The sequence below is a fragment of the Perissodus microlepis genome, chromosome 2 (assembly GCF_051167445.1).
Source record: "Perissodus microlepis isolate ML-2025 ecotype Zambia chromosome 2, ASM5116744v1, whole genome shotgun sequence".
In the NCBI taxonomy this organism is placed as follows: domain Eukaryota; kingdom Metazoa; phylum Chordata; class Actinopteri; order Cichliformes; family Cichlidae; genus Perissodus; species Perissodus microlepis.
Genome location: NC_140462.1, coordinates 29,323,195 through 29,337,590, shown reverse-complemented (window position 1 = coordinate 29,337,590; position 14,396 = coordinate 29,323,195). Strand labels below are relative to the sequence as shown.

The following is a 14,396-nucleotide window of genomic DNA, read 5'->3' as shown; positions in this document are numbered from 1 at the left end:
GGGGATTTTTTTTAGCTTCTTCTCCCAAGTTCTACCAAACGAATTAATAAGTATATTCAGACAACCTTGCTATCTTGTGATGACAGTTTTATTGTGAGTAATATTCATGACAAGAATTAACAACAAAATTGGAAAGAAGAGACAACGCTAATACCAACAAGCGCCACAAAGTGCAGGTCACATAAGGCCAACCTCAGCTCTTAAAATTATTTTAAATCTCACATTTTTTATGTGTCACTGGATTTCTTTTTCTACTTCAGTGTTTATCCAGGAAAAAGAATAACATGACATCTATCATTTATTAGCTATACTGACACCACACAGCTTTATCTAATCAGCCCACTGGGTTTTGAAAATGATCTCTTCCTTCTCATTGAAATTAGTAATTCAATTTTCAGCCTGACGAACACTTCTTTGTTCTGTAGCAGATAACAACTTCAGTAATTTCTTTCATAGCAAGAATGACAATTTTAGTGTGCCAGAAATCTTCTCGGTGAAAAAAGGCATTCACATTTCACAGATAAAGTTTTAAGGTCATTTTTGTGATACAGTACTTGTCCTCTATAATAACTGAAATATTTATTTATCTTTTAATAGGCCTTAGGGTCCAAACTCATTTTATACATATTATGGAATCATATTAATATTTTCCATATATTTATATATATTTAACATATATTTATATATATTAATTAACTTTTACAATAAAGGAAAGTCACACTGTAGAGCGTTTTAAAGAACTCAGGTTTCAGTTTTTAATGCACTATCAAACGAACAGCATTCTGATTTAAAATTTCATGGTGATTTTCAGATATCTATCAGACCTTTACCTCTTTAAAATTGATACAGTGTCTATTTTTTATAAACATTCTACCAAATCAATACATGATAGCACAGGTCCACAACCTGTTCTAATGCTTTTTCTTTATATCTGTAATTAAAATCAAGCGCATTACATCAGCTATGAACATGCTAGAATTCAGGTTTGATAATAGAATAGAAACTTCCCTGGGTTGCTAAAACACTGCTCTTAAAGTCTAAAATTAATTCTAATTAAGTTAACACTAAGTGGGAAATAGTGACTTCCCATCTGTGAGAAAATATACATGCCTCCCTTAATCCCCCTAAATCTAAATATGTAAAATCAGGGCTTATCATGCACCCACAAATAGCAACTAAGGGGAAATTTGCATACTAGCAAAGCATAAAAATAAATATGCAATTTCCTTTTCAAAGAACAGCGAAAAGATATGAAGATGAGTTCCTTGAGGAAGCCGTCAGTGGTGTAATGTAAGTAATTCATTGACTGCCAACATATTACGTAATGCTGCAGCTTGCCAAGCACCCACAGGGCTTGTTTGTATCTGATCTTACAGTCTGAGGCTTGTTAGAAACCACAACACGGTTAAAAACAAAGATATTTAATGCTGTCAATGGTAAGTGTTGTGGTATTTTCTTTAACCTCCTAAGACCCGAACTCTTCCACGACATGCATTTTTAATTTCTCTTTGATTTCTGGGCATATTGGGGCCTGATGAATGTAAAAACAAAGAATTGCCAGATTTTTTGTTTTTACCTTATTTTTGTTTTTAAGAACAATAAGAGCCACATATGAGGATATTCGTTTAAAGTTTTGATAGAACAGCAGCAGTATAATGTCCTCGTAAGTGGATATCAGGCCCATGTAGAGCAAAATTGAGTATTTTGGTCTAAATAACCCAAAATGTGATGTCCACATATGTGGACGACAGGTCCTAGGAGGTTAACAACCTCAATTTTTTTTAAAAAAACCCTTAAAAGAATTCACCCTCCTGTTTTTAGAAGTACAGTAATGCTCAGCAATTCCAGTACACCATAGCAAATATTGTTTATTCTTTATTTTTCCTGTTTGATGAAGACTTCTTACTGAGGTCAGGGCTGGTTAGAGTTGGTAGGTGGCTTCTTCTGTCTTTTTTCCCCCAAACAGCAGCAATGATTGCTTAATCGTGAATGGTGCTGCCTTTCTTTTTAATTATGTTTCTGAGTAGAGATGTAATAATCAATGTCAGCCTTTGGATCAATTAAAGTAACTATAATAGGTGTATTTAACAACTTAGGGACAGCAAAATGACACAACAATGCTTCTAACAAACACAGTGCAACAATATTTTGAGTCATGTTTCTGGTTGTGTGAAGTATACCATTGTGGTCATGCACTCATCATGGACATGAATGTCATGATAATTTGGGGCTTTTAAAGATGTATTTGAACTTTCCTTTTGCCAGTGTGTAATGACTGTGCTGCGTAGCTCTTTAATGATTTCAACAAATAAATGAAGTGCACAAGTTTGATTTTGAAATTTTCTCTAATCCACACAGTTCAAATGTATATATGTAGGCTCAGGTTTATATATAAATACCCACTAATATTTGGTTAAATTAGCAAGTTACACCTTGACCAGAGGTAGGTCAACAAGCTTTGGATATGATTCTGGCTGTATATTTGACTACTCCTTCTGGTAGAATTGGTAGATTTATTTATATTGGTTGGTTTCCTGGCATGGACCCAGATTTTAAGCACTGTCCACAAATTTTCAATAGGGTTGAGGTCAGGACTTTGGCTAGAAGGCCATTCTAGAAGCACAAGGTTAACCTTGTCTTGTCCATTCAGATAAAGCAGTTTTGATAATTGTCTTGTTGCAACACCCAAATATGTCCACATTTCAACTACCTAGCTGTTGATTTCAGGTGAAGTTGAAAAACTTGGAGGTATTCTTTCTTCATTATTCTATCCACTTTGTGTAAATCAGTGACAGCACCACTGGCAGCAAAGCAGCCCCAGACCATGATGCTACCACCACATACTTGACAGTGTGTACAGTGTTCTTAGGTTAGAAAAACTCAACCAAGCATACACCTTATTATTGTGGCCAAGTAGCTCAATTGTCTCTTCTGACCATAAAATCTTTCTCTAATTTTTTTTTTTTTTTTTTTGGCTTGTTCATGTGGAAATAACAAATTTCAGTCAAGCTTGAAAGTGTCAATTTTGAAGCCTGTTTCAGTCCTGTCTTCATCTACTCACCCCCAAACAGCCGCGCCAGATGTCCACTCCTCCCTGAGCCTGGTTCTGCTAAAGCTTTCTTCCTGTTTAAAGGGAGTTTTTCCTTCTCACTGCTGCCAGACTGCATAAGGGGTGATATAATTTGGGGGGGGAGTTTCTCTGTTTTCTTTGTTTTATTGAAGGGTCTTTGTAGGGTCTCTTACAATATAGAGACCCTACACTGAAGGCTGGACAGTCCTGCCTTGAGGCAACTATTGTTGTGATTCGGCACTATATGAGCTGTTAGGGCTAGGGCCTTGGAGACCCATCCACCGACCCATCCAAGGTGTACTCTGAGTGGCAGGAGAATAATATGAGTATAGCGCCACCATGGCTGGAGATTGAGCAACACTGGAAGAGCATATGGGAGAAGGACACAACTCAAAGGTAATGCTCAGTGGCTTCATAGTTGATCTAAGAACAGACCACAGCAACCTTACTGAACAGGACCCAGTAACCATCACAGCAGTAGACATCCAACAAAGTGTCTCCAGTATGAAGAATTGTCACCAGGCCCTGACATGGCTCACACCTACTGGCTAAATGCACTTGGCGAGCATCTGGCAGCACAGATGAACCAGCTGCTATTTGATGAGGGACACCCGGAATGGCTAACTGAAGGCTGGACTGTACTGATCCCCAAGGATCCCCAGAAGTGACTGCTCCCATACAAAGGAGGCTCCAACCAACCATGTGCTCAGTGAATACCTCAGACAGCAGAAACCCAAGAAAGAGGAGGAAAAGGAGCAACCATCATGGAAAGACAGGCCATGGCGCAGTATGTACCACCAGCAGACAAAGGAAGTGGCTGACATCCAGAAGTCCTTCCAGTGAATGGACAAAAGAAAAATAGATAGCACAGAGTCAGTACAAGAACAAATAAACCAGTAAAAAAGCAGTTACTGGTACATGGAATAATTATTAGAAAAGTCAGTAAAAAGTAAGCCCAAAATTACTATTACATTCATGCCCATGATGACTTCTGACTACAAGTAAGTCCAGGATTTCTTTTAGCTCAGGCTTTGGTCTCACAAAGTGCATAAAACTAAGACTCTTTAACAGCTGATCCATTACATTCACGAGTGTCTGTTTGCCATCAGGCACCAGGCAAGCAGCATACAGTTGGTTCATTGGGGAGTTTATTAGATGAAAATTCAATTCAATTCAATTCAATTTTATTTATATAGCGCCAAATCACAACAAAAGTCGCCTCAAGGCGCTTCATAGATACAGAGAAAACCCAACAATCATATGACCCCCTATGAGCAAGCACTTTGGCGACAGTGGGAAGGAAAAACTCCCTTTTAACAGGAAGAAACCTCCGGCAGAACCAGGCTCAGGGAGGGGCGGCCATCTGCTGCGACCGGTTGGGGTGAGAGAAGGAAGACAGGATAAAAGACATGCTGTGGAAGAGAGACAGAGGTTAATAACAGATATGATTCAATGCAGAGAGGTCTATTAATACATAGTGAGTGAGAAAGGTGACTGGAAAGGAAAAACTCAATGCATCATGGGAATCCCCCGGCAGCCTACGTCTATTGCAGCATAACTAAGGGAGGATTCAGGGTCACCTGGTCCAGCCCTAACTATATGCTTTAGCAAAAAGGAAAGTTTTAAGCCTAATCTTAAAAGTAGAGATAGTTTCTGTCTCCCGAATCCAAACTGGAAGCTGGTTCCACAGAAGAGGGGCCTGAAAACTGAAGGCTCTGCCTCCCATTCTACTTTTAAATACTCTAGGAACAACAAGTAGGCCTGCAGTGCGAGAGCGAAGTGCTCTAATAGGGTGATATGGTACTACAAGGTCATTAAGATAAGATGGGGCCTGATTATTTAAGACCTTGTATGTGAGGAGCAGGATTTTGAATTCAATTCTGGACTTAACAGGAAGCCAATGAAGGGAAGCCAAAACAGGAGAAATATGCTCTCTCCTTCTAGTCCCTGTCAGTACTCTTGCTGCAGCATTTTGGATTAGCTGAAGGCTTTTCAGTGAGTTTTTTGGACATCCTAATAATAATGAATTACAGTAGTCCAGCCTGGAAGTAATAAATGCATGAACTAGTTTTTCAGCGTCACTCTGAGACAGGATATTTCTAATTTTAGAGATGTTGCGCAAATGGAAGAAAGCAGTCTTACATGTTTGTTTAATATGTGCGTTGAAGGACATGTCCTGGTCAAAAATGACTCCAAGGTTCCTCACAGCGTTACTGGAGGCCAAGGTAATGCCATCCAGAGTATGAATCTGGTTAGATACCATATTTCTAAGATTTTCAGGGCCGAGTACAATAACCTCAGTTTTATCTGAATTAAGAAGCAGAAAGTTAGCGGCCATCCAGGTCTTTATGTCTTTAAGACATTGCTGCAGTTTAACTAATTGGTGTGTGTTATCTGGCTTCATGGACAGATAGAGCTGGGTGTCATCTGCATAGCAGTGAAAATGTATGCTATGTCTTCTAATGATGCTGCCTAAGGGAAGCATGTATAATGTAAACAGAATTGGTCCTAGCACTGAACCCTGTGGAACTCCATAATTAACCTCAGTGTGTGAAGAGGACTCTCCATTTACATGCACAAATTGGAGTCTATTAGATAGATATGATACAAACCACTGCAGTGCAGTACCTGTAATACCTACAGCATGTTCTAATCGCTCTAATAGGATATTATGGTCAACAGTATCGAACGCTGCACTGAGGTCTAGCAGGACAAGCACAGAGATGAGTCCACTGTCAGAGGCCATAAGAAGATCATTTGTAACCTTCACTAAAGCTGTTTCTGTGCTGTGATGAGCTCTGAAACCTGACTGAAACTCTTCAAATAAACCATTCCTCTGCAGATGATCTGTTAGCTGTTTGACAACTACTCTTTCAAGGATTTTTGATATGAAAGGAAGGTTGGAGATTGGCCTATAATTAGCTAAGACTGCTGGGTCTAGAGATGGCTTTTTGAGTAAAGGTTTAACCACAGCCAGCTTGAAGGCCTGTGGTACATAGCCGACCATTAGAGATAGGTTGATCATATTTAAGATCGAAGAATTAATCAATGGCAGGACTTCTTTGAGCAGTTTTGTAGGAATGGGGTCTAAAAGACACGTTGATGGTTTGGAGGAAGTAATTATTGAAGTTAACTCAGAAAGATCAATTGGAGAAAAAGAGTCTAACTTAACATCAATGGTACTAAGAGTAGCTGTAGATAATATTACATCTGTGGGATGATTACTGGTAATTTTTTCTCTAATGATAAAAATTTTATTTGTGAAGAAGTTCATGAAGTCATTACTAGTTAACGTTAAAGGGATGGTTGGCTCAACAGAGCTCTGACTCTTTGTCAGCCTGGCTACAGTGCTGAAGAGAAACCTGGGGTTGTTCTTATTTTCTTCAATCAGTGATGAATAGTAAGATGTTCTGGCTTTGCAGAGGGCTTTCTTATAAAGCAGCAAACTATTTCTCCAGGCTAAATGATGATCCTCTAAATTTGTGACACGCCATTTCCTCTCCAGATTACGAGTCATCTGCTTTAGGGTACGTGTTTGAGAATTATACCACGGAGTCAGGTACTTCTGATTAGAGACCTTAGTTTTCACTGGAGCTACAGTATCCAGAGTCGTACGTAGTGAGGAGGTGAAATTATTAACAAGATAATCGACCTCTGTTGGGGTAGCGTTCAGATAGCTGCTCTGCTCTGTGTTGGTACAGGGCATTGAAGATGATAACAGTGGGTGGATTATATTCTTAAACTTAGTTACAGCGCTTTCAGAAAGACATCTACTTTGATAAAATCTACTCTCCACCGCTGTGTAATCAATTATTGTAAATGTAAATGTTATCAGGAAATGATCACACAGGAGAGGGTTTTCAGGAAACACTGTTAAATGTTCAGTTTCTATGCCATATGTTAAAACAAGATCTAGAGTGTGATTAAAGTGGTGAGTGGGTTCTTTTACATTTTGAGAGAAGCCAATTGAGTCTAATAACAGACTAAATGCCATGTTGAGGCTGTCATTTTTAGCATCTACATGGATGTTAAAATCACCCACAATAATTATTTTATTTGAGCTCAGAACTAAATTAGATATAAAGTCTGAGAAATCAGACAGAAACTCTGTGTAAGGCCCAGGTGGACGATAGATGATAACAAGTAAGACTGGTTTCTGAGTTTCACAGTTGGGGTGGACAATGTTAAGCATCAGGCTTTCAAATGAATTAAAAGTCTGTCTTGGTCTTTCATTAATTAATAGGCTGGTGTGAAAAATTGCTGCCACACCGCCCCCTCGGCCTGTGCTTCGAGGTTTCTGGTAGTTAGAATGACTCGGGGGTGTTGATTCATTTAAACTAACATAATCATCCTGCTGCAACCAGGTTTCTGTAAGGCAGAGTAAATCAATTTGTTGATCAATTATTAAGTCATGTACTAACAGAGACTTGGAGGAGAGAGACCTAATATTTAATAATCCACATTTCACTGTTTTACTCTTTGGTTCAGATGTGGATACTGTACTGTTCTTTCTTTGTAATTGTTTATGTTTAAGTTGTTTGTTGCTGGTTTTTAGTTTGTTTTTTGTCTTTTTAGAAGCTGACACAGTCTCTATGGAGATGGGTTTTTGGGGGGGTAGCAGGAGGAGAGAAGCTGCAGAGAGGCGTGTAAGACTGCAACTCTGCTTCCTGGTCCCAACTCTGGATAGTCATATTTTGGGGGGTTTAATAAATTTGTCCATATTTCTAGAAATGAGAGCTGCTCCATCCAAAGTGGGATGGATGCCGTCTCTCCTAACAAGACCAGGTTTCCTCCAGAAGGTTTGCCAATTATCTATGAAGCCCACATCGTTTCTGGGACACCACTCAGACAGCCAGCAATTTAAGGAGAACATGCGGCTAAACATGTCACTCCTGGTCTGATTGGGGAGGGGACCAGAGAAAACTACAGAGTCCGACATTGTTTTAGCAAAGTTGCACATCGATTCAATATTGATTTTAGTGACCTCCGATTGGCATAACCGGGTGTCATTACTGCCGACGTGAATTATGATTTTACTGAATTTACGTTTACCCTTAGCCAGCAGTTTTAAATTTCCTTCAATGTCGCCTGCTCTGGCCCCTGGAAGACAATTGACTATGGTTGCCGGTGTCTCTAGCTTCACATGTCTGAGAACAGAATCACCAATTACCAGAGTTTGACCCCCGGCGGGTGTGTCACCGAGTGGGGAAAAACGGTTAGACACATGAACGGGTTGGTGGTGTACCTGGGGCTTCTGTTTAGGACTATGCTTCCTCCTCACCGTGACCCAGCCGCCCTCTTTCCCCAGCTGCTTGGGGTCTGCCGGGGAACAGCTAGCGGGGCCTACGCTATCTTCGGCTGCACCAGCTACAGGGGCCTGGCTAGCTACGGGTGAATGAAGGGTGCGAAGCCGAGTCTCCAATTCAGTAATCCTGGCCTCCAGAGCTGCAAATATGCTACATTTGTTACAGATATCATTACTGCTAAAGGAGGCCGAGGAGTAACTAAACATCTGACACAATGAGCAAGAAAGTGCAGGAGGGACAGGTGAAGTAGCCATGGTGCTAACGAGTCGGCTACGAGCTAAGCTAGCGAAACAGTACAGAGACAGTGAGTGAATACTTTGGCTATAAATTAGGTAGTGAGTACACAGAAAGTGTGCTTCGGATGAAGCACGTGAAGATTATACTATGAAAGAAGAATGTATTTAAAAGTTGTTAATTAAATTGCTAAGCAAATAAGCTACTCAGAAACACCACTGTGTTTGAGCAGGAACAGGAAGTGATACTCTACCGCAGAGCGAGCGAACACCAAGTGACAGCGCCACCCATAGCAGCTGTGTCTTGAAATAACACTAAAGTGAGAATGAATCAGTACAGCAAGTCACTACCTTTTAAAGCAAAAGAGTGAAGCATGCGGTGAAAGACAAAATGCAGCCTGCAGTGATAATATTCACAGGTTCTTATTCATTCATAGATAATTTATATTGACTTGTTAAAACACACAGACATTAATATGTAAATCTACCCTATATATAATATCTTGTACATCTTTTACACTGGCTTTAACAAGCACTACTAAAAGTATACTTCAACTTACAAGCAAGCTGATGAGTTGTTGTTATTGTGTGACGAACAGCGTTAAAGCTAATAATTAAATCTGATATTTCAGATATTTGTTTTGTATCTAATTGCCGGTATTGATCATTCTTTCTCCTGGTCCAAACATACCAACTTTTTTTCTTTTTTTATTGATCGGGGAAAATCGTGTGCGCTATCCCACGCTCAGACGTTTTTTCAGTGATCTCACATACACTCCTCTGATCCTACTAATACATGAATTGTCATTGAGGCTTTTGTAGACTCTGCAGGGTGCTGTGCTGCACAATTAAAGTTTAGCGCTCAGTACAAACACCTACTGATTACAAATTTGATCAGCGAAACTGATTATTGCTTTTGGACTTTAGCTGTTCCTCCTATTCAGAGACCCAGATTGCTCCCCCACCCCCTTTTCTCCTGCGAGCGCCCTCTGCGCGCTGCACCTGTACTGCTGCGGCTTGTGAGTCAGAAGATGGCAGCTGATTCTTTAGACCCCTCTGCTAGTGGAGCTGGCTGCAGACCGAGTCGACTTTGCGAAGTGGCAACGGGTTCTTCTCTAGCTGCATCTGCACCGCACGCGTTTGACAGTACCTCGGTCCACGCGTTAATTACGTAACAGGAACGCAAGGGCAAACTTTTGGTGACATTTTTACGCACAGATTCCCAGTTTGCACGAGTAGACGAGCATTGCGCTGCTCTCTTACTACTTCAACCGCGCGATATTCAGCAAAAGAAAAAAAAATCAAAGCGCCACGATGCAAGTTTATATAGCTGTGGCATTCGCTTACGGAGTGTGGGGTAAGTTTAACAACTTCTTTCTTCACGAAAATATGGGCTGGCTGTAGATAAGTTATCTTTTTTCAAGTGTTCCAAAATCTATTGTGTTTTTCACACCAATTTTAAAGGGAACATATTTTCTAATAATGCTTTTTAAGAAGTAGCCGCTGGGTAAATCCAAGTAAATATCTTTCACATAAGCACGGACAACAAAAAGGGTAGAGCGGGAGAGAGAATAGTGATTTCCAGGGTTTCTATCGAATGCATGACAGAAGATATAGCAGGATAATTCTGTTGCTTTCACGATAGCTTGAATTGGTCGTATTTAAAATCGTTTTCGGTGCAATGGCTATTCCACCCACTAATAACCACCTCTAATATTATACAATTTAATCTTATCTAAATGTGGACGTAATTGTAATCAATAAACATGCCCAGTTAATGTCTTCAGTCCCATTTCATGTTATTATGCATGTGGGTCTGAGGATGTTTGTTTTGCATTTTTATTACATTTATTGGACTGCAGAGAATTTGCCATTTGTTAATTTTTTTTTGGAATTATCTTCGCTGTTCTTCATCTAAAGCATTCATAATCTAATAAAACAGCAGTGCATTCACTACTGTATCGGTAACTCTCCGCCACTTGTGTGGCATCCTGTATTAAGGTTTAGAGCAGGGGGAAACCTAAAGGGAACACAGAGTTAAGTCTGCCAGTTGCTGTCACTGAGTGTAGTCCAAGCGGAGCCACTGCAAAATGAAGTCACCGACCAAGAAAATGTTTGGGATATTAATATCTCCCTGAGATTTTAAACCTATTTGGTGCATTATTTGGACTGATCACACACCACTCCGTGTTCAGCTGTAGGTTTGAGAAGAAGCTTTAAAGACTGTCATACAGCTTATAAACTAATGACACAGCAGGGCAGTGATAACCTGTCCCAGGATTTTCTTTGGGATAACTTTCATTCCTTTTTTTCCCCCATGACTGCTGTCTTTGGTTCCCTTTGTCTCTCTTAAGGTTTCTTTGCAATGACTTCTTGTTTGATTTTGATAACTTTCTGCGTTTTCTGTTGATTTTTGCCTCATTTGTGATCCTCTGTCCACGCTCATTAATTTCACCTGCATTCAATTAGCTCTCTTTGTATTTAGCCCTGTGCATCCTTTGTCAGTTGCAGACTTGTCTGTTTCCCTTCCGCCCCAGTGGTTCTGTCTCTGTGTGACTCCCCGAGGCTTTGTTTTCCTTTTTGATCCTTCCAAGTTATTAGTTAGACTTCATTTTGAGTATGGTGCTCACTCTACAGTGCCTTTTGGTGTGTAGAATTGATTACATTAATTAATGTCAGTCTTGTCTCCATCCTGTTTTCTTGTGTCTGCATTTGAATCACCTCTGAACTTTATGCTAAAACTAGTCATGGAAGAAATGAGCTGCATTTTCTTTGATTAGATTCTAGATACAACCATGCACTGGAAGACAAAATGTCTATACTGTGTGCTGTATTGTGAAAAATGGATCTGTCGCATCAGAAAACAGCCCATTAAGAGCATAGTTCGTATGTTGTCACAGTCAAACAGCTGATTGGCTTTATCCCAGAATCTCACAGAGCATTGCCACAAAGCTCTTTGGAACCATAATTCACAATCAGTCAGTAGAAACTGTTGGACCACATCTGTGGCAAACCATCTTCTCTGAGTTTTTTTCAGTGTGCTTACCTCTTTCCTTATCAGCTTTTGTGGGGCTGCAGCATGTTGAAACAATCCCAGAGACAGTCAATATAATATAAGAGCTGTCTGAGTAGTTGCAGATCAATTTTAGAGCATATTTAATTTGAGTGAGTGAATTTTCTCACATTTCTTTCACTTGATTCCATGTTTGAACTTGTTATTAAATGCATTATTATTTCATATGACATATATACAACATATAAGTAAACATATAAGACATTAATTTGCATAAATGTTGAATATTTGCAGCTGGTCTTTGATGCCAGCTGAAAAGTCAGGGATAGTTAGTTAGGAAAGTAGTGAAACTTCCCATTAAATTTTGGGGAATATGAATATGCATATTAAAGAGTTATTTCCTCTTTTTTATTCATTATGCTGTAACCCTAACAGCAATTATCCGCCTGAAGGGTTTATGCTAAAAGTGTAAATATCACACTTTTTTAGATGAGCAGCTTATCTGTAATACAAATTGCACACTCATTTAAGTGAATGTACTTGTGTCAGTCTAAATATTGAGGAACATCATATTGTAACTGAACGGTTACGCGCATAAATATTACAAATAAACAATGTTAGACAAACAACTGATGAAACGAGCTGATATAAGAGTGTACAATTAATAATAGAATAATTTTCACTGTTATTTGTGATATGCTTTATTAGTCTTACACTGTGTAGTACAATCACTGAAATGTCCAGTCCTGAAGAGTGATTAATGGGATCATTGATTAGTTAATGTTAAATAAGAATATAAGTAAGTGAATGTAGAGAAACCTTATCTGATATGTGTCCTAGGAAAGTAAGCAACTGATTTTCAAATCAAGTTACAATTAGAGTAAAAAAAACAAAAAACCAAATAACTTTCATATTTATTGGTATTTATAATGGCTATAGACCTTTATAAAGAATTAACCATGTGAAAAGTTTTTATCTAGCTAAATATTACAGTTTGTTAATTACTTGGTACTTTTTTAATTTTCAGCTTACTGAGGAAGTAAACTGAAAATGTAAAGTTCTGAAATGGCTTGTTGTGGCTGTTATTTGTGGATGTCACTTTTAACCAGATAAGTTATCACCAAGGAATTCATATATCATCGGCAGCCAAGTACGTTCAGAATATTTAATTCTCTGTTCAGTTATTATGAACATCGGGCACTGGCAGAGGCACAACGATCACGTCCAGACACTATCAGCTGAAGTTTCTTTTTCTTGCATGTTGCACACAAAACAAGGCAAGGACATGTTTTTGCTGCAGTAAATAGTTTGGTTAAGGGGTGTCAACAGAGCTAATATATACTATTACAGTGCGTGATACTGTCATACTTTATAGTTCTCCACTGTTAAAGAGAGATTGTGTGCTATGTTTGAATAAAGTAGAAGTCATTAGACATTAGGGGTTATCTGTTCAGATGCTGGTTTTCAAAGGATAATTTAATCGTTTCCTTTGCAGCCTTAATGCTGCAAGGCTAGCAAGTCTTCCTGTCTGTCTATAGCGAGTCTTTTAGAGTTAACCAGAAATGAATGTGTTTGATCACCCTAGTTTAACCTGATGCAGATACTTAAGTGACATATTCCGCCGTCGCAGAGGAAATAAATTCATGATGAGCAAGGAGAAAATCAGCTGTCACAGATGATGAGCTCAAATTAAATGAAAATATAAACCCTTCCCTGCACAAGTGTCTCAGAAGGCTTCTAGAAACCTAGGTTAAAAGACTAAAAGTGATAAATGAAATGTTAAACTACAAAACTGTTTATTCAATTCTGGAACCAGTGGATTCAATTGAATCCAATGAATTAAATAAACTGCCTTTGCTACTCTGCTTTACAAGTTCAGCAGCAACTAAATATCTGATATAATTGCCTTTTACTTGAGCTTAAAAATAAAACATGCTGATAAATTTTTCTCTAAACGGGGCTGCAGAGTGGCTCATGCTCATTGTCAAATTTGTGTAAATGCACTTCTTTTGAAAAGTTCATTTAAAATTACAGCCACTCATGTTTCCTACACCACCTATTTAAGACTGTTGGCAGTTAGGTTAAGTGACAGCACGACCATCTACAGGCAAAAGCTAACATCTAAGAATTGCTTTAATTTTCATTCTTTGAGGAGGGAAAAAGCAAGAAGCCAAACATTGGAGATTTGGGTTATTCTTATTTATGTATTAGACTTTAAACACTGCCAGCATGCCATCTTATTGTGCTGCAGTGAGTAACTACTGATGTGTGAGATCTATGTTAGTATTCCCAAACTGATTTAAATTACAGATTGAACTATTTAAAAAACAATAATGGGGTTTTGAAAGCTAAATTTTAATATATTGTTCATAATCCATCACTGACATGGTGATTTAGGAAGAATCAAGAAAAGACTGATAGTGTTAGTGAGTAATATGATGATTTTAACTGTTTTAAATATTAAGGGCATATGTTTATTTTATGATTGCAGGTGCTGCTAACCCTGCCTGGTATTAGTGCACTGGTGTTGTATTAGTTGCTTTCAGGAAAAACAAAAAGGAGGCAGAAATGTTGGGCACACCAGGTGTTATCAAAATAAAAAGGAGATTAAAACGATTTCCCAGCATTTTCAGCATAATGAAACTGTCCAGCTTGATGTATAAAATTCAGTGACTTTTACTCGACAGAATCTAATTTCATGCCATCGGGTTTCAAGATGTGAAGCTGATATGGTTTTGTTTTGGTTTTTTCACAGAAAATAAAGTGTGAGGGGA

At 38.8% G+C, this 14,396-nt stretch overlaps 1 protein-coding gene across 2 annotated transcripts in view; it reads left to right on the top strand.

Annotated features, from left to right (window-relative positions):
• Positions 1-9,589: 9,589 nt before the first annotated feature.
• rxfp1 (relaxin family peptide receptor 1) overlaps positions 9,590-14,396 on the top strand; it is a 92,868-nt gene continuing 88,061 nt past the window's right edge. Inside the window, exon 1 of one of the 2 annotated variants that reach the window (XM_084954660.1) lies at positions 9,590-9,966. In XM_084954660.1, coding sequence (XP_084810786.1) covers positions 9,924-9,966 — 43 coding nt within the window. In that variant the 5' untranslated portion in view covers positions 9,590-9,923. The remainder of the gene's footprint in view (positions 9,967-14,396) is intronic. The other variant, XM_084954653.1, reaches the window with a different exon arrangement.